Consider the following 19,871-nt stretch of genomic DNA (forward strand, 5'->3'; position numbering starts at 1 on the left):
CACGCCCTTCGTCTGCTCTCATTGGCTGCTCTGGTAAGTAATTTACTCCTGCCCACCCCCGGTGACCCGTCCGGCCTGAAGTTGACCCCATCCGGCAACGAACCTGGGGAGTGGGGAGGAGCCTTCAGGGCAGGATCCAGACAGTCCGTCCCTCGCCTGGCCCCCAGCTGGGGGAGTCCCGGGCGTGCGCCAGCTGCGTTCACGGCGGGTGCCTCACACCTGCCAGCGTCTTCTTCACCCCCAGCTGTGAGGCCGAGACTCCCCCAATCCGGGAAGGCGCCCCACACCTGCTGCAGTCGTGCATCTCCCTGCAGCTGCGGGCCTGCGCTCCCCCCGTGCTGAGAGGTCCGAGACCAGGGCAGGTGCAGGGCGTTCCCCCACCCCGCCTCCTAATCTCCACCTGCCATCCCCCACCCCGGTTTTCCTCTGCGGGTGTGTGATGGGGGTAGAGAAAGATTATATACAGGTCCCCCCGAGTCCCCACTCATTTTGGGAGCCCAAGTCCTTCCTAAAGATGGAGCTCCGTTCCTAGCCTGGCATCTCGTTTTGGTAAAGCCTTTTGGAAGTGGGATGCAGCAGGAGCAGACACTGCACACTTAATCTTCAGAGCAACTCCCTGAGGAATGATATCGTTTGGTACCCATCAAAAGTTCCCCCAATAGTTCCACTCTTCCCCTTATTTTCCCCAGTACTCTGAAAGTGGTGAGTATAGAGCTAGGCTAAACCACCCAAGGTCTGTTGGGTTTTGGGAGACTCCTGGGAACTTGGCTACTGTCCCCAAGGCCTGGTCAGTAGAGACCCCACCTTCATAGTCAAAGGGCTTGGGGGGCCTCAGTTCTGGGTTTCCACATGACAGCTGCCCTGATCAACCCTCCAACAGAAAGGCCAGGCTCCAGCCATACCTCAATGGACTCCAGGGGCATCTTGAAGGCATTTCCCAAGCGGAAGAAAATTCATACCAATGCATCATCAAAAGCACTTGCAAAGATTCCCAAGAGGGAAGACGGAGAAGCAGCAGGAGGTGAGTGGACCCAGCCTCAGAACCCTCATGTGTTTGAGCCTGAGGCTTCTTACTTCGTTCATGCCCAGAATCAGATATTGCAGTTGACTCTGTCCGCCCAGAGCCTGCAGGTTTGTTTTTACCTGCCTTGTCCTAGGCTTGGTCCCCAGTCTTTGACAGGCGACTTGCTGTTTTATCTTCTACCCCACCCTGAGACCTCCATAAATCAGAAAATACTCCCTGGTCCCTAAGGAAATGACCGGCAGAATCATTTGCTCTCTAGGAGGTTGCCTGCTGCTGCGGGGAGGGGATCCTTCTTAGGTCCCCAGACTTACAAGTTATTTTGCAGCCAAATTGACAAATAGATGGCAAAAGCTTACATGGTGGGCTGGGTTGGGGGAGGGGAATCTATTAGACTGTGAGGCTTATAATGGCAAAACATGTGCTTTGTGCCTGATACATAATAAGTGTCTACTAATATGTGTTGAAAGAATAAATGATCAAATGAAGTGATTTACAGGGTAACTACAAGGTGCCAGACACTGTTCTAGGTTATATCAGGGAACAGGACGTATCAGAATCCTTGCCCCTTACATCAAGTGATGGCCCATAGGAAATTAACTGTATGCCTGTGGTGGAATCCCCAGGAGGCAGGCTGTCTGGGTGGAGGAAAACGATTAGGGGGAGGGGACTGTGAAGGGTTCATTGGGATCATGTCTGAAAGTATGACAGTAGGTATCTGGATGTCCCCTCCACAGAGTGGCTGAGCTCCGTGCGGGCACATGTTGTACCCACTGGCATTGGGCGAGCCCGGGCAGAACTCTTTGAGAAGCAGATTGTCCAGCATGGTGGCCAGATATGCCCTGCCCAGGCCCCAGGGGTCACTCACATCGTGGTGGATGACGGCATGGACTGTGAGCGAGCCCTCCGCCTCCTTAGACTGCCCTGGCTGCCCCCAGGTGCTCAGCTGGTGAAGTCAGCCTGGCTGAGCTCGTGCCTACAGGAGAGAAGGCTCGTGGACACAGCAGGATTCAGCATCTTCATCCCCAAGAGGTAGGCTGGTCCTAGTCTTTCCTCAGATGTTTTCTTGAGCTATTAAACTCTCATCGTCTTAATTGGACACATTAAAAAACCATGATTTCAGAGTAGAGAAGAACTGGGAACAGAGATAGCGTGAGACTTTGGTGTCTTAACCTCCCATCACCATCCTGCAGGTACCTGGATCAAGCACAGCTCAGCAAAGCAGACCAAGACTCTTCGACTCCTCCTGGAGCTAGTGAGGCTCAGCTCAGGACAGTCCTCTCTCCTTCCCCTCCTCGCACCAGACCTGTATCTCCTTCCTGGAGGGCAGAGGAAGTCGCAAGCCTCCAAGCACAGGTGAGGAGCCTCCCTGGCCCCACAGCTCTCTTCTCCTGGGAACTAGATCACAGAAACAGGGAGAGCCTGGTGGTTGTTCAGAATGTCCCAGGCCCCTGAGAGAGGAGGGCTCTCTTTACTGTGAAGCCATTTAACTCTTCTCAACACTCATCACTCCTGCATTTGCCCAGGCCATATCCACCACATATCACTGGGGATCCTAGGGCTGGGCCCTAGGGGAAGCCACATGGAACCCAAATCTGCTGCAGAAGACCTAGCGTCCTTCTTGGGTCTGACTAGGAAACTCAGCCCCCACCTCTGAGGAGCCCTCCTCATGGGGGGCATGAACTTATTGTCTCTTCTCCTTCCCTATGTCAAGCCCGGCTCTAGTGGTGAAACCAGTGATGGGGAAGAGACCCAGGTTGGCACAGCTGATCTGGAAGCCCTGATCAGCGGCCGCTCCCCAACCCCCCTTGAAGGAGATGGTGAGCCTAGCCCAGCCCCTGAGGGCCTGGATAAGTGGGTCTGTGCACAGCCTTCGAGCCAGAAGGCGACCAACTACAACCGCCACATCACAGAGAAGCTGGAAGTGCTGGCCAAAGCCTACAGTGTTCAGGGGGACAAGTGGAGAGCCCTGGGCTATGCCAAGGCCATTAATGCGCTCAAGAGCTTCCACAAGCCTGTCACCTCCTACCAGGTACCTGGGGGTCAGGGGAGGGTATGTGGGGGGCTGGGGGGGGTCTTTTCTTTACTGGCCAGAGGTCGGTGGAAGCACCAGTCACAAGTGGGGATCAGGTGGAGTGATTAAGATTCTCTGATGTTTGGGACTTGCACAAAAGAAAAAAAATGGGGAGATTAATGAAAGCAGCTTGTCAAAATCTTGATAATTATAAAAGCTGGGTGATGGGTACTTGGGGTCCAGTATACTGTTCTCTCTCCTTTGGAATTTTTTCCATAATAAAAAGTTTTTTAAAAGTTCAGGCTCTGAAGGTCAACAGACCAGAGTTTGAATTCTGGTTCCCATCATTCACTAACTGTAACTTGCCTAAAGTAAGTTACTTAAACCCTCTGAGCATCAGTTTCCTCAAAAGTAAAAAGGGACTAAGAATAGTAACAGACACAGTATTCCCATGAGGACTTAATGAGATGACCCCTATAATGCAGGACCTGATACAGGGTAAAGCCTCATAAATATTAGCTCCACTGTTATGATGGCAGTGGTGACTCGTATAGTCATTATTGCCTTTCCTCTGCTTCCTGTGCTGACCTCCATCCCTCTGGGAACCAGCAGATAAGTTTCCCAGCCCATTCCATCCAAACTTCTTATCTTCAGCTCTGCCCAAGCTTTACACAGCTATCATTTGCCCACCGGCCATACTGGCTTTTACTCAGACATCTGCTAAAGGAGTCAGTTTCCTTCCTGCCTCTGCCTCCCCTTCCTCTAGGAGGCCTTCAGTATCTCCGGAATTGGAAAGCGGATGGCTGAAAAGATCGTAGAGATCCTGGAGAGCGGGCATCTGCGGAAGCTGGACCACATCAGTGAAAGCGTGCCTGTCTTAGAGCTCTTCTCCAACATCTGGGGAGCTGGAACCAAGACTGCCCAGATGTGGTACCATCAGGTCACACCCTGTCCCAGCCCCCACTTCAGTTTTACTGTATCTTAGAGCTCCTGTCCCACAGTCCTGTTACGCTGTGCTTTGATGAGAATGAACCCAGACTATAGAGAGACCACTTCTCAAAGGGACCGGGCCCACGCAGATCCCTCTCTTGGCTCTCAGAACTGCCCTGTTGCTTGATATCGTTGAGGCTTCATCTGTGGTGTAGGCAGAGACAAGATCTGTCCCCCAGACCAGCAGAGGCCTTCCTGAGGAGACCAGGCCTCTGGGCTGAGTATCCAGAACAGTGGTTCCCAAACCCAGCCATGCCCAGAATCACTCCCAGATTGATGGAGTCATGAACCAGTGTTTTAGGATTGTGGCAGGGCTGGACTGAGGTGTGTCTTCCATGACCCCTGCCTTTCCCAAGTCCCACTGATTACAGACCCAACCGCTCCTGGGGTTGGTCCTGCCGCAGGCTTTCCTTGGAGTCTGGGGGTGATGGAAGCCTTGTGTGTGTGCTTATTCACTGCCTCTTCATTGGTCCTGGATCCTCATAGCCTTCCCATCTGGCTATTTTCTCAGGGTTTCCGGAGCCTAGAAGACATCCGAAACCAGGCCTCTCTGACTACCCAGCAGGCCATTGGCCTGAAGCATTATGATGACTTCCTGGATCGCATGCCCAGGGAGGAGGCTGCAGAGATTGAGCAGACAGTAAGCAGGTGTTCCAGACCAGTAAGGAGAGCCAGGTCCTACTACAACGTCAGGGCCTGGCTCAAAGCCAAGAACTCCGGATCCCTCAGCAGGGGAGCCCAGCAGGCAGAGGAAGCTATGGGGGGCCAGAGGTTGGGACTAGTGGGGAAAGAGCAATTGGCTTAGGTAGGAAAGGGCTGCAGCATTAGCTCTCTGCAGTAGGGTTCTCAGTATCGGGCAGAGTTAGCACTGGTTTAGGTGCTAGAATGGTGTTAGGACTGGGTTAATGTTAGGGCTAGATTAGAGATGGATTATGGTCAGAACTACTCGAGGATATTGGGATTTGAACTGGGCTATGTTAGGGTGATCAGGGCAGAGGTTCTTAACATTTTTTGATTCACAAACTTCTTTGAGAACCTAATGAAAACCATGGACTCTTTCTCTCCACAATTTTTTTTTTTTTTTTTCGGTACGCGGGCCTCTCACTGTTGTGGCCTCTGCCATCGCGGAGCGCAGGCTCAGCGGCCATGGCTCACGGGCCCAGCCGCTCCGCGGCATGTGGGATCTTTCAGGATCGGGGCACGAACCCGTGTCCCCTGCATCGGCAGGCGGACTCTCAACCACTGCGCCACCAGGGAAGCCCCACAATTTTTTTAAATGTACAAAATTTTATATCTCCAGAAGTACACACCTTCTGCAGGTCACCCAAGGCTGGTTCAGGGTTTGGGTTAGGGATGGTGTAGAAGCACAGTGCCAATAGGACTAGGTTTGGGGTTAGAGGAAAGCTAGATCAAGAGCTGAGTTAAGGTTAGGCCTGAATTAGGAGTAGGGTTTTCTTAGTGTTGGATGCTTTTAGTTAAAATTTGTGATTGTCCTGGAAATAAGGTTCAGCCAAGATTAGTGTTTGGTGTAGAGTTGGGTTAGGGATTCAGTTCATATAAAACCTAGATTAGAGGGAGACTAGGGTACATTTGTTCAGTTGGCATTAGGGGTAGGGGCTGATTTGCTCCTACTTTGGTCTATGATTCTGATAGGGTAGGACTCCCTGGAGACTCTGGCCCAGCTTAGTTGAAATCAGCCTCCAGCTCTACTCCCAGCCACAGGACTCTGAGGCTAGTGTGGGAGGGACAGGCAAGCCCCTTTGTCCACCCATCGCCAGGCCTTGGTGCTAGTGATGACCTGTCACTCAGCCACGGTATCTGGGCATAGAGAATGCCCCAGCGAGCCTCCAGCCCTGACCCACTGGAACAGAAGTGGCTCCCCACCTGGCCCACTCTCCCCATTTAAGGTCTCCAGCCTTAGGAGGTTTTGATGGGATTACTCATCCCAGGCCTCCTCCATCCTCTTGGGAGGCTCAAGAAGGGAATTGAGGGGATTAGCAGAGCCTGCCTGTCAGGAGAATTGAGGTATCCAGGGCCCCAGAAATCTCAGTGTCCCGGGGAGGAAGTGGGCGTGTATGTGTATGTGTGTATGTGTGTGTGTGTGTGTGTGTGTGTGTGTGTGAGAGAGAGAGAGAGAGAGAGATATCCGCATATGAAAGACCTCAGTGTTTCTGGGGTGGAGGCTAATGGCCTTATCCCCCCTCAGTGAGGGATGATCCTTCAGCTGACAGTTCCCTCTGTCTCAGCTCCCTCCCCACCAAGCCCCATTCCTCCAAGTAAGGATGTGGGCATTGGCTCAGAAGTGCTTCCCTTTTGCTTTCCCTCCTTTCCTTTGTTACACGTGCAGCTGTGTTTCTAGGCTCCATCTCCCCCGAAGCCTGGGCCTGGGGCACCCTGCCAGCCACCTGTCAGGCCTCAAGCCCCAACTCACACACTCTGCCTTTAGCTCCAAATCCAAAGACACCTGGGGCTGTGGAGACCTGGCTGAGGGCTTCTCGGCACCCGGCCGTTTGTTCTCAGTGGAGTTTCACAGACCTGGGTGCATGGGTTGGGACAGAAGCCCAGAGAAGATATGTCTCTCTGCTCTTGAAGAGCGGTGCCTTCCCTCAGAATCCGAGCACATCTTCTCATCTTCTCATCTCTCTCCTCAGGCCACCCCCGGTGATGTGAGCACATTTTCTTCTCTTCTGTCCTAGCCAAGGTGGAGAACTGCCACTCTCCAGGGTGGAGCTCTGCCTCTGTTCCTTGGGGCTCTCTCCCTCAGGCTGGATCATGCATCCAGGGATTGGCTCGGGGCATGAGGGGGCGTGTGGGCTCCTGCGTCAAGGAAGGCCCTTGCGCTGCTGTGATGAATTCCTGGCAGGGCTTGAGGCCCACAGGCCTCACCCCCCTCGCTGTCCTTTCTCAGGTCCGGGAAGCAGCTCAGGCCTTCAACCCTGGGCTGTTGTGCATGGCATGTGGTTCATACCGACGGGGGAAGGCAACCTGCGGTGACGTGGATGTGCTGGTCACCCACCCGGACGGCCGGTCTCACCAGGGCATCTTCAGCCGCCTCCTGGACAGCCTCCGGCAGCGAGGTATAAGCCCCACCCCTGGGTGAGCTGGGGGGCAGGGGAGGAGTGGCCCCCAGGAGGGGGAACCTCAGAGTGGCAATCTCTAGGCAGGAAGCAGGGGAAGGCTGCTTCATGAAAATTCCACCTCTCTCCTGTGGCCAGAGCCACTTCAGGGAAGAGATGAATCAGCTTCCCCTACCTCCCAAGAGGTGCTCAGTAATAGCTGCAGTTTGAGTGCCTCCTCTGATGGTTCTGTGCCCCTGTGGGGGACTTGGAGAAGAATTACTATGCATGTTTTACAGAAAAGGACACAGACCTGGAGAGGGCAAGGTCGCCCAGCAAATAAGTAGATGAGCTGGGAATAGAGGACCCAAGGATAATCAGGAGAAGCCTGGGAGGTTAGGCGGCCCAGGGCTGGGCAGCCCAGGGCCTGGCTCCCTGCCCTCCCAACAGCCCTCCTGTATTGGGCCAGGGTTCCTGACGGATGACTTGGTGAGCCAGGAGGAGAACGGCCAGCAGCAGAAGTACTTGGGTGTATGCCAGCTCCCAGGGCCAGGGCGGCGGCACCGACGACTGGACATCATTGTGGTTCCCTACAGCGAGTTTGCCTGTGCCCTGCTCTACTTCACTGGCTCTGCCCACTTCAACCGCTCCATGCGGGCTCTGGCCAAGACCAAGGGCATGAGCTTGTCGGAGCATGCGCTCAGCACAGCTGTGGTCCGGGACACCCAAGGCCTCAAGGTGGGGCTTGGCCAAATACTGCCCACCCCCACTGAGAAGGATGTCTTCAGGCTCTTAGGCCTGCCCTACCGAGAACCAGCTGAGCGGGACTGGTGACCCATGACTGGGGGAGGGGGTGCCAAGCTGGACCAGCTGCCCCTCCTGGCCATTCCTCCAGCCTCAGCTGGCTGAACCTCACTCACTGATGGAAAAGGCCAGCCTGGCTCCCAGAGCTACCCAGCCCTCTCCCTGACAGGAACAGGGTGCTGCCCCTTCTACTCACCATTGCCCCTGGGAGAGTTTTGCACATGGCCCCCTGCCCCATTTTAAGCAGGAACTGGTGCCTGGTTTGAAGCCAGCTTCCTGTGCTGAAGGCCCAGGCATCCCCCTTCTCTACCCCAAGGAGGGTCTAGCATGGGATGGGGGCTGCAGGGGAGAGGCACGCAGCTGAGGCCCAACATCACCCAAGACCCTTCAGAGCAGGAGAATGAGCCACTCCACGGGTGCTCCCTCCGCCCACCCCACTTCCTGTGCAGCTGGCAGTGTAGGGAAGGGGCACCCCAGGCGCGATGAGGATAGCATTGGAAGGCCCAGGGATCCAGTAAAGTGCACTTGACATTCAACCTGCCTGGTGTGTCTGTGAGCTGCTGCAGCCTCTGCCTGCCTTTCTTCTCCCAGGCCGGGACAGAGATAGGAGGTGAATGGGAACCCAGAGAGGCCAGTTAACTGTTCGCCAAACAGGCCGGGCCTGAGTCAGCTCCTGAACAACTCAGAAGGGGGCAGGGGTGGACATTAAAAGGGAGAATTCATGGAGTCGGGAATTAGGAGCGCCTGTCTACCCATCAGCATATCCTGTGGACCCTGCCCTAGAACAGGTTATCTGAGGACATGAACAAAGGTGGCAAGGCTCATTAGGAAGAAATAAATGGTGACCTGTGTGCCACTGACAGGGCTGAGGCAGTCAGGGAAGGCTGCCTGGAGGAGGCGAGGGGCAGCCTGGCAGGAAATAGCCTATTTGAGAGGGGTAAGCAGCTCTGTTTGGGGACAACTAAGGAACCTGCTTTAGAGGGGATGCTACATGCTGGGTGTCGGGAGAATGCCAGGCTGATAGAGGACTGAAAGTCAAGCTGAGGGGCTTAGTTTGATAGAGCAGCTAGGAGGGTCCAGCTACTGGCATCAGGATGGTTTCATAGACTGGACCTTGCAGGACAGGAAACATTTGGTAAGGGGAGAGGGGCACTGGGAAGGTTTGGGCGTACCAAGTACAATATAAAGAATATTGGGCTCAGAGGCAGGAGAAGGTGGCTGCGTTGGAGGAGCACCAAGGAGCCCGGGCCGCAGAGATGGGCTCCACCTGAGTGTGCTGGCAGTGAGGCAGGGAGGGGGCAGGTGCCGAGTCCTGCATCTGTTGGTAACTTGCAGAGTCCCAGAGGTGGCCTTTGTTGGCCTGGTCTCAGGACATCCCAGCAACCTTAGAATGGGCCCCTCAACTCTAGTTCAGAACCTTGAAGTCCAAGCCGTGGGGCCTTGCCTGCATGGGTCATGACAGGGAAGGAATCAAAAGCCGTGGGAGTCTGGAGGGCCCCTTTCACAGCTCAGTACCAGAGAAGCCACATCAAAGGGCCAGAAGCTTTCGTGAGGGGCGAGCCTCTCCTCGGAGCTTCTACTCCCAGGGAGGTGTGGCTGCCCTGGGCCTGGAGTGGAAAAGAGGAGCTGGGACATCTCTGGGCCCCCCAGGTGTTAGGGCTGCTTTCAGTCCCCCTTAGGAGCTCTGCTAGTCTACTCAACTGGGCCCTCCGTGCCCGCCACCATCCCCAGTAAGGGGTGGAGTTGACAGAAGTCCGAAGCCTGGGGTGTCCGTGTCCAAACATTGCTGCTCCTCTCTTTTCGCTTCCCCCTTGAATGCCCCAGCCTGCTCAGCAGCCTCTCCAGACCCAGAGGAGCAAGGCCTCCAGGGCTAGGAGAAGAGGGAACCAGTGGGTCACAGGGTAAGTTGGCCAATTAACCCCTTCCTACACACAGGAAGTCTTCAGAACCATAGGGAGCGATAGTGCTGACTTCTGGATCTGGTACCAGGGGCCTGGCCCCCTTTCCTGCCATCTCTTGTGGGAAGGAGGGAAAGGACCCCCAACCCCCCCCCCAGGAGACTCAGAATTCTGGAGACCACCTTCAAACCGTACAAATTCCTGGTCCCACATCCTGGTAAGGGCAACAGGAAATTATGGGTTAAAAAGCAGTGCCCACACCCTCCAGAGAGACCCATCCTGCGGGTGGTGTCCTCTGGGCTGCTCAGTGTGGCACAGGAGCCCAGGAGAAGAGCTAATGGAGGATTCTGTGTCTTGAGAAGTCTGCCCAGTTTGGCAGAGGGGGCGATCCTCTGAGTCTAAACTAAGCAAAGGGTGTGTTGGGGGGTTCCCCAGCCACTTGAGCGCTGAGCCTGGTTCCTGGGTGGGCTTTCAACCCAGTGCCCCATCCTGCTAAAAGGGAGACTGAATTTTGGAACCCTGGTGGGAATCGGCATCCTATCTAGCAACTGAGCACCCCAAAACTACCACCCACTCACCACCTGGCCCTAACAAAGAGGAAGGGCCCCACAGGCCTACTTCCTGCCCCTAGCTCAGCTCATCGTCACTCTCTCCCTGAGCCACAGTGGTCTCTGGCCAGACCACAGGTGTGGTGGGCAGGGTAACGGTCTCCCAAAGATGTCTACAGCCTAATCCCTGGAACCTGTGAATGTTACCCTACTTGGTAAGAGAAGGACATTGCAGATGTGATTAAAGTTAAGGATTTTGAGATGAGGAGATTAGCCAGTGGGCCCAATCTAATCATGAGTCCTTAAAAGTGGAGAACTTTTCCTGGCTACAATCAGAGAGAGAGGTGACAAAGGAAGGAAGGTTAGAGAGATGTGATGTTTCTGCCTTTGAAGACAGAGAAACGGGACTACCAGCCAAGGAATGTGGGCAACCTCTAGAAACCGGAAGAGGCAAGGAAACAGATTCTACTCTAGAGCCTCTGTAACAGAACACAGCCCTGCCAACACCTCAGTTTTATTCCAAGGAGACCTGTGTCAGACTTCTAAACAATAGAACTGTTTAGTAATAACTGCGTTGTTTTAAGCCACTAAGTGTATGGAAATTTGTTACTGCAGCGATAGAGGACCAGTAGACAGGGTATGTCTTGTTCTTTCCTTGTACAAAGTGAGCAGAGGGATGGTGGGTGTGAGCAGGCCCTGCTGCGAGGTGGAGGATGTCCCTGGAAGTGCAGTGGGGTGTGGGGAAAGGGAGGGGCCTCCTTACATGGCTGCAGTAGGGGAGGGGCAGGTGGTAGGCAAAGCTGGGAGCCCAGTCCTCATGGACTGGCTGCCCCATGCTCAGTCTGAGCCTCCCAGTTTCCCCCTGCACTTTGTGCCTAAGGTACAATCCTCTCCAGGCTGCTCAGCCCCAGCCCTGCCAACCCGGGAGCCTCATCTTTTCCCAGGGCCTGGATTGATAACATTGGCCCAAGACTTGCACTGAAAGGGGAACGAGACCAGGCCAAACTTTCCTCCTGGTTTCTGGCTGCTCTTGGGGGAGCAGGTGTGGGCACAGGGCCAGGGTTTCCCAGGCCTGGAGTGGGCACTACAAGGTGGACAGGTCCAGCCATGTCCTGCCCTCCAGGACCCAAGGGCTGGGAATGGGAAACCCAGGCCCTTTGTCCTGCTTCTCCACAAGAGGGTTATGAGTTCCTGTCCCTTTAAACAGAATGGGATGCTTCTTGCCAGGACTAGGAATGACAGCTTGGAGAAGACATCATTTCCTCTCTTCACTTCCCCAACAGGAGAGACCCCCTTTCTAGGCCCTCCTCACCATCCCAGAGATCAACCTCACACGGCAGCTACAGCTGTTCAGGCACTTGCTGCTACCCATACTCTGCAGACACCAGCTGCCCCAGGCCTAGAACGGGCTCAGCCCCCAGACCTTTAGTCCTCTGTTGACTCTGCCCTTCAGTCTGGACACCAGCCAGGTAGTTTTCCAGAACGCCTGAGCCACTGGGCAGCCCTGCTTCTGAGCTCTGGAACAGGGGGACCCTCAGGGCTGAAGTCCCCAAACTGGCCTGAGACTCTGGGCCAGGCCTCATCCCCATAGTCTGAACCAGGGGCTCTGCAAGCCTTGGTCCCCCACACTGGAGGTCAGTGCAGAAGCTGAGCCCTAGCGAAAGACCAAGAGGGAACAATACTGAAAAATGTCCCAGAGGTGAGGAGAGGACCCAGCGGTGGAGGGACTGTGGGCAGGGCTCTGAGAATGCCATGGGAGGGCAGTACGGGCACCAGGCAGTGGGCCACTGCTCAGAACTGCTGTCTGACCCTTCGCTCTGCTGGACCCGGGCCTGGCGCTGATGGAGAAGGCCCATGGCCCCAGACATTATGTTCCTCCCGCAGCGAGACTCCCTTAGCCCTGCTGTCCTCACCCACCAGGCTCCGGTTCCCTCAGCTCACCTGCCACTGTGCCTGTGTCTGACTGCGTGGGCATTTGCCTGTGTGCCTAAAGTACATCCCTGGCCCTGTGTTTGTGTGCTGCGGGTTCATGATTTTGCATCTGCACACGTGTGTGGACAACCTGGGTGTGTGTCGGTGTGTCTGCCAATCTAGACCTCGGTGTGCATGCCCCAGGGTCATCAAGGGCTCAGGCAGGGCCTGGAAGGGGAGTCCTTGGAGTCCCCTGTGGTGCTGGGCAGGGACTGCAGAAGGTGGTAGAGGCCCAATGGGCTGCGGACTCTGAGTCCTCCTGTCCTGGAGGCGGCCGCAGGGCCGGCCGCCTGCGTCAGCCTTGAGCGGCCATCAATAGCGCGCGGTTAATTAATTTGATGGGAACAGCAGGGACCGCCGTTTGCATTTAGTGAAGTTGCAGGAACTTCCAACCTCATCTTCATAATTGGCCTCATAAATTCTAAGAAAGAGAGAGATCAGCAAAGCGGGAGGGAGGAGGGGCCGCCCGTCCATCCTTATTTAATTTTATTGCTGAAATTCATCTTTTTAGCCTCCTCCGGAATCTGCTCTCCCTGCCGGATTTGCCTAATCATGATAAATTAATATTCATTTTCCCACCTCTTACCCAGTTCCCGCGCTTGGATGCAGTTGGGGAGGGTCTCCTTCCAGCCCCTCTGCCAGGCCTTGGTGGAAGCCTGGCGGGTGGTGACCCCTGCAGGGGAGCTTGCCTGCAGAACAGAAAGTAGAGCCTGGGAGGGCTGGAGGGGAGCCTGGAAGAGAGCTCTGTTACTGTGGGGGGAGCCGGGGGCGGGGGAATGTGGAGTGATTGATTGGGACTCCCAGATGAGAGACTCCTGAGACCCTTGGCCCCTCCCTGGGCAGGAACAGCCCAGAGGGTCCGTGATGCTAGTATCAACTACCCCTGTCCAGCTAGGTCTGGGTGGAAGGGGCAGGAAGAGGCCGAGAAAGCCCTTTTGGGTACCCAGAGGCTGAGACTGGGGTCAGACAGGATGGATTTGGGAGGTGGATTTTGAAGGTCGGCTCCAGTTGAGAGGTGGGGGCAGGGTACGTGGTCTTCACCCCACTTCCCCACCAACAAGGTGTAGGCTACCTTACCCTGTGCAGACTCTAGGGGGGACCCATTCTAGTCTGTGGGGCCTCACAGGCACCCATAGTCTCTGGCCAACAGCAGTGACCACTTCCCTACAGCCCAGCCCAGCCCAGCAGGGTGGCTGGGCCTCTTACACTAAGCATCTTGGCTGTGCTCTGTGGCTGTACTGCTTTTCTTGGTAAGGCCCTTTCGAAGGCCTGCAGGGGGTGTTTCTGGAAGGGTTATGCAGTTCCCGAGCAGTGGGGCCTCTGCGGTCCAAAGGGTCAGATTCTCCATCTTCTTGCCTCATTATGAGTATGTGAGACCTGGGAGGGATTTAGATTTTATCTACCACGTTACCCCATTTTACAGGTGAGGAAACGGGACCAGAAATGGGAGGTGACTGACTCAATGTCTCACAGAAGTCTGGGATCTAGGTCGGGGTGCGGGGGCTGTTTCTACCCCATCTTGAAGGTTGGGTGTGGTGGGCAGGATTCTCTGAAAATCCCCTAGTGACTTTTGCCCTTGTATAACCCCCTCCCTTTTGAGTGTGGGTAAAGCCTTCAACTCTGATGAGGTGTTACTCCTGTGGTTATGTTACCTCATATGGCAAAAGGAAGATTATCTGGGTGCCTCTGGTCTAATCATGTGAGCCCTTTAAAAGCAGGTTTTTTTGGCTATTAGCAGAAGGGGCAGCAGAGATATTCAAAGCAGAAGATTCAGCACACCTTTGCTGGCTTTGAAGATGGAAGGGGACTTGTGCAAGGACCAGGGAGCAGCCCCCAGCTGACAGCCAGCAAGGAAATGGGGACCTTAGTCCTACAACCATAAGGAACTGAATTTTGTCAACAATGAGAATGAGTGTGGAAGCTGATCTTTCCCAGAGCTTCCAGATAAGAGCCCAGCCTGGCCAACACCTTGATTTAGGTCTTGTGGAACCCTAATCAGAGAATTCAGCTGAGCTTGCCTGGACTTCTGGTCTACGGAATTGTGAAATAATGGGTCTTGTTTTTAGGGAGTAAGTTGTGATTTGTTATCACTTTTGTTGTGCAGCAATAGAAACCTAATATGCAGGACTTAGGGGAAGGGTATCTTAGGAGGGTCCTACGATGGGGGAGGGAGATGAAGCTGGGAGAGGTCTAAGGCTCTATCCAAATGCTACTTCCCCCCACAACCAGCACCGTATTCCCACATGGCAACAATTGACTGGAGCTGCTCCCTAGTTGCCAAAGTTCTCATCACTCCCTATTGTTTCACCTGGGACTAAACCCTTGTAAGCATTTTTTTTTTTTTTTTTTCTTGTAAGCATTTAAATTCATGATTCCTGCCAGGTGGAGTCTGGACCCCTGGGTAATGAGGAGTAGCAAGCTCACCTCACAGGAATGGGTCCTTGACAGGAGGAGCCTCTATGGAATTGGCATAGGCAGAGGCTTCTAGAATGTGGTTAGGGCATGGCTGATAATTTAATGTGCTTTCAAACCGAGTTCCCCTTCCCCCCAAACTAGAGTTTTCAAAAAGTATTTATTCATGGGTCCTGGGTGGGTGCTGGCGGGAGATGTTTTTGATTCCCACTGGAAGGTCCCAGCATCATGGATTTTGAGGAAGACCAACTGACATTTTGCAAATTATGGAAAGAGTCTCCACTGAGGAGACCTGGGTTAGCTGCACCATATTTCTGGTTTATTCCAGCAGCATTTATTGATTGACTCTGAGCCTGGCCAGTCTACCCTTAACCCAGCCCTGCACATGGACTATATCATGTAACCTTCCCTACAGCCCTATTATCCCCATTTGGCAGATGAGGAAACAGAGGCCCAGAGAGATTCATTCACTTGTGTTAAGTCACACAGCATGTGAAAACAGCTGGGTTTCATTCTCAGATCTCTGTGACCCAAGGAAGCCCAGCTGGTTTCCCTGGCTCCCCCTATGGAAGTGGCTCTAGCCCAGATCTAACTGGGCTGTCTGCTAACTTCTCTCCCTTTGTTTCTCCCACAAAGCAAAGAGCCCTGAGCTTTTCAGAGTCTGTGGAGGTTCCTGATGCTGATGGTGAAGGATACAATCCCTGCCCCTGAGAACTGGAGTTCTGAATCAGCAAATGCCCATTTGCCCTGAGATGGGACCCCCTAACCTCCCACCTCCATTAGGGAATTAGTGATGTGGGGTCATTGACTCTCAAACTCCAGCCCTGCTAGAGGCAAGGGTCCTGGCTCTGTAGCTCACATCTATCCCTACACATGCCCAGCCTGTCCCCCACAGCTCCTACACATGTCCCTGCACACACTGGACCCCCTTCTCATAGCTCCACACATACTTGACTTGTTCCCACATGGACTCCACACAGGGCTTGCTGGGGGCCTGGCCTGGCCTGAGAGACTCCTCCCCTCAGCTCCAGGCTTCACCTGAGGAATCATCTCTCAACACCATGACTTTGGACTCTGCTGTATTGGAGAACTTTGGGGCCAGTGTGGCAAGGGCCTCTGGTCAAGCCACCCTCCCTACCTACCGGGCCAGACACCCCAGTGGAAAGGATCACCCCCTGGCCTGTCCCTCTTCCTCCCAAGCTGCCTAATGGGGAGAAAGCCCAGGACCCTTAGGGTCTGGCCCCAGGGGAGAGGCCCCCAGAGGCCATGTCTTTCCTCTCCATGCCAGAGAACAGTCCTGCAGCGCTGAGCAGCCCCAGCTTCCCACCTCATGGGCCAAGGACTGCAGCCCCCACCTCAGAGCTTCTGAACACCAAGGTCCCCCTACCTTGAGGACCTCCCCGACCCTCCCCCACCAAAGTACCTTTGGAAGTTGCAGGGCCAAGTCCAGGGGGATGCCCTGAAGGAACCCCACCTGCTGCCCTGTGACGTATAGACTCAGACTCGGACTGCAGATGCCCCTCCAGAACGTGGCTCCACGGGCAAGAGAAATGCTCTCTCCACTCCAAGCTTCAAGTTCTGTCTTGCTGGACCTCACTCCGCCCACACTTCTGGAACAGGCAAACGGGCTTCCCTGGGATCTGGAATGGCAGCGACTGCTCAGAAGCTGGGGATGGAGGGATAGAGGAGTGCTCCAGGGTGCCTCCTTGCGAGCGGGGGCGGCACCGCAAATGTGTATCAGGGCGGTGGGCGGGGCCTTGGGGGAGGCCGGGCGCCGCCGCCAGGTGTGTTGGGCTGGAGATGGAAAGAGTACGTAGGCCGACGGGAGCGCTTCTCAGGAGGCGCCAGCAGAGGGCGCGCGAGGACCGGCCAAGAGGCCCGGCGCGCGCGAAGGCCGGGGATGGGGGTGTGGAAGAGAGGACAGCAAGTGCCGGGGAGGGACCGCCCAGTAGCTTCTCTCCGAGCTCCGGGGTGGGAGCTGGGGCAGGAAGTGTCCGGATTGCGCGGCCTCCTGCTCCTTAGGAGGAGGCGGCCGATGGGGATGTGGCCCGGCGCGCCCTTCCCTGGGTGGGTAGACCCTCCCCATTACCGGGCAAGGGAGCAGGGTCCGCGGATTCAGGACTGGTGACCTTTGATGTTGAATCAGGTGGGACCCCTTTTTCATACTCACCTCTGGTCGAAATTCTGTGCCTCAGTTTCCCCCTGCGTGAGTTCTGTCCTTGCTCCCGGAAGCTCTAAACTAGGACACCAGATGGGGTGAGACGACCCAGTGAAAGGGAACTAGTACGCCCCCAGGTACCCCCCTCCCCCCCGCCCCGTTCCCCTGACCTCGCCAACCTTGAACACAGAGCTTGGAGGGAAGTAGAAAAAGATGGGGAGAGGAGAAAAGTGTGATGGAAGGAGAGGTGGCCATGGAAAAGCAAATGGAAGGAGAGAATGGAGGAAGAGGAAGGGAAGGAGGGAGGGATGGGTGGGTACGAAGAGGGGCTTAGCCCTCTCAGCGGAAGCTCTCCCGAGACTGGGGCCATCTGCGCCTCCTCCGCACTGTGCTGGGGGATGAGTTCTCCGCTGTATTCCGGGAGCTATCGCTCTGCCAGCAGCCCCCCTCCAGCCTCCATGATTTATAGCTGGGCTAGGCCAGGCGACCTTGGACGGATAACTAATGACGGGTCAATAACGCTACAGAAAAAGTGAACTGGTGAGGGAGGAGGAACGAGGCCCATTAGCTGGCCCATCGCTTTCCTCCCGGCATCTTCTCTCTAATTCCGGTACCTCTTGCTGCAGGCCCCTTCCGCCGGGGGTTTCCCGAGGGCCTCTTGACAGGGACTGAGAGGTTATGGTTAACACAGCTGAAATAGGGGAGGTGGAGACAGGGACCAGGACATACTGGAGAGACCCAAAGTGGGTCACATGAGGGTGAGGGAGACCAGAGGGGGGCTCCTGGAAATGCTCCCCCACCCCCATTCTGTAGACTGGAGAAAGTCACATATTAGGAAGCCAAAGTTAGCAGGTGGAGTTCCCGTGGGGCAGAAGGCAGGGTACCCTGGGAAAGAAATAGACAGCAACACTGGTGCCCTGCACTCACCTTTACCCGCCTCCACCTGGCTCTCTCAATTGGTCCGTATCTCTGGAGATGTCCTCTGCCTCTCCCCACCCGAGCTACCCAAAGTCAGAGTGTTTACTTTAGCCATGGAGGGCACCTCCTATTTGCCTTGCCTCATATGTGCCGCTGCCTGCAGGGGTGTGTGGGAGGCAGGGCCTGAGTCTCAGCTCCTCGATCATCTGGCTCATATTGAGAGTAGACCAAAGCATCCTTCTTCCAGTCTGCCAGCTCCCCTCCTGTTTGAGGTCACCTGGGTCATCCTCTGGATCCCCAGTCTATTTTTGACACCCTAGGGAACCCAGAGTTTGGGGGAAGGAAGCAGCTCTCTCAATACCTGACTTTATTGAATATATCTCCCCTAATTATCTCTGTCAGCATCATGGTGCTGGCATAAATGCTTTTCCATCTTATAGTCCCATTTTGCAGATGAAGAGTTAAAGCTCAGAGAGAGGAGCAGTCAGCCAAGGGAGGAGCTGAGGCTTGAATTCAGATCCTCTGGCTCCAAACCACAGCCCCTCCCTGTCCATCACCCCAGGGTCCTGGGCTCACTGTTAACTCCTGCCCAGCTCTGTCTGCAAAGGAGACACCCAATGAGGGGGCCTTGGGACAAGGACAGTTTTTCCCTAAAGTAGACACAGGGTGACAGAACAACCCCTGAAGTGGCAATGGGGTAGCGGCACCATATTCGTACTTTCACGTACCCCTCCCATGGTGCCCAGTGTGTGTACATATGTGGACTCGCATGTGCTCATTCATGCATACCTTCACTTTTTCCTTCAACAAACGGGTATTGCGTGGCAACCATTTTCCATGCCCTGAGGATATGGGGGCAACACTGGAGAGCTTATATTCCAGCAAGGGGGTACATAGACATGTTTTAGGAGGAACCTCTATGGCATGTGGCAGTGTGTGGACTCTCTGTGGAGTAGAAAAGACCATGGGTAGAGGCATAAGCAAGGCACAAACTCCCACTCCAGAGAAGGAAACACTACCCATCATCTCAACTCCTCGCTCCATATTCAGACTCTCATATACTCTCTGGCCCCCCAAAACTCACCGTCTTCTTCCCCCAATCTGTCGTACTCGACCAACCTGAGAGATCCCTAGCTCCAGGACTGGCTATATAATTTTCAGGGCTCAGTGCCAAATGAAAATGCAGGCTCTTTATTATAAATTTATAAAGAATTTCAAGACAGCATTAAACCAAGCACAGGGCTCTTCTAAACGCACACCCCCATGGGACCGCCCAGGTCACACACCTAGTCCTCTCCTTTTCTATGTCAGGAACTAGCTCCTTGGTCTCTCATTTGGACCTGCCCCAGCCTCTTCCCAGATCCAGCCTCTTGGCCCCAGTCTATCTGGGAAGTTTCACTCCTACCGCACTCACCCCACACTATTTGCCTGGACTATTGGCCCCTTAGGTATCCTGGCCCCAAGCACTCCCTACACTTTCACATTTCCACACTTTTTTTTTTTCAAAATTCAGTTCCTTTTGAAAATTTACTCTTCCTTTAGTCACCTCCTCCAGGAAGACTTTTCTGATTTTCCAGTTGGAAATCTCACATCACATACTATATACTTGGGTCAAAACACAAATAATCTTCTGCCTTCACTCACAGCCGTTTGCCCCGTCTAGTAGACTTAAAATTCTAGAAGCCAGGGATGGTGCCATAGTCATCACTGTAACTCCACAGCACCTAGCTGACACGTGGTAGGGGGCTCAGTTAACATCTGTTGATGCAGCTGTGAGCATCTTTGGCGTGTGGGTGTGGTCATGTTTGGAGGCCCTGAATTGTGTGCACAGAACTGAGTGTAAGGGTTTGTGTCCATGCATAAGCATTTCTACTTAAGTGTGTGCATATTCCCATATCCATCCATGTGCAGGCATGTTGACAGCATACGTGTTCACAGACCTAAGTGGTTTCTGTAGTCGCGTGCATGAATCGCAGGTGCACGGGTCTGCATGGCTGTGTGTGCATGGTTTTATGCTGGTGGGTGTGTACCCGGATCTGGGCTGCACATGGTATGCCCACGCACGGCAGGAAAGCATGTGT

General features: G+C 54.6%; 1 protein-coding gene across 3 annotated transcripts; it reads left to right on the forward strand.

The window, feature by feature from the left end:
- Positions 1-8: 8 nt before the first annotated feature.
- On the forward strand, positions 9-8,421 carry POLL (DNA polymerase lambda). Of its 3 annotated transcripts, XM_065894964.1 has the most exons (9): positions 9-33; positions 857-1,021; positions 1,759-2,053; positions 2,215-2,377; positions 2,736-3,053; positions 3,802-3,975; positions 4,537-4,665; positions 6,934-7,102; positions 7,551-8,421. In XM_065894964.1, the coding sequence occupies exons 2-9, from the start codon at positions 907-909 to the stop codon at positions 7,913-7,915; spliced, it is 1,728 nt and encodes a 575-aa protein (XP_065751036.1). In that variant the 5' UTR covers positions 9-33; positions 857-906; the 3' UTR covers positions 7,916-8,421. The 3 variants fall into 3 exon arrangements, with proteins under 3 accessions (XP_065751036.1, XP_065751037.1, XP_065751038.1); XM_065894965.1 differs by lacking the exon at positions 9-33 and having other exon boundaries at positions 907-1,021; positions 2,736-2,777; positions 7,551-7,915; XM_065894966.1 differs by lacking the exons at positions 9-33; positions 1,759-2,053; positions 2,215-2,377; positions 2,736-3,053 and having other exon boundaries at positions 962-1,021; positions 7,551-7,915.
- The last annotated feature ends 11,450 nt before the right edge of the window (positions 8,422-19,871 follow it).

This window comes from Phocoena phocoena, chromosome 16 (genome assembly GCF_963924675.1).
Source record: "Phocoena phocoena chromosome 16, mPhoPho1.1, whole genome shotgun sequence".
In the NCBI taxonomy this organism is placed as follows: Eukaryota; Metazoa; Chordata; class Mammalia; order Artiodactyla; family Phocoenidae; genus Phocoena; species Phocoena phocoena.

Excerpts from the sequence above, each read along its gene's own strand:
- POLL (XM_065894964.1), top strand. The coding sequence starts at position 907 with ATGGACTCCAGGGGCATCTTGAAGGCATTTCCCAAGCGGAAGAAAATT. Across the intron at positions 3,054-3,801 it reads AGCCTGTCACCTCCTACCAG|GAGGCCTTCAGTATCTCCGG; the intron begins GTACCTGGGGGT and ends CCCTTCCTCTAG. Across the intron at positions 7,103-7,550 it reads GGACAGCCTCCGGCAGCGAG|GGTTCCTGACGGATGACTTG; the intron begins GTATAAGCCCCA and ends GTATTGGGCCAG.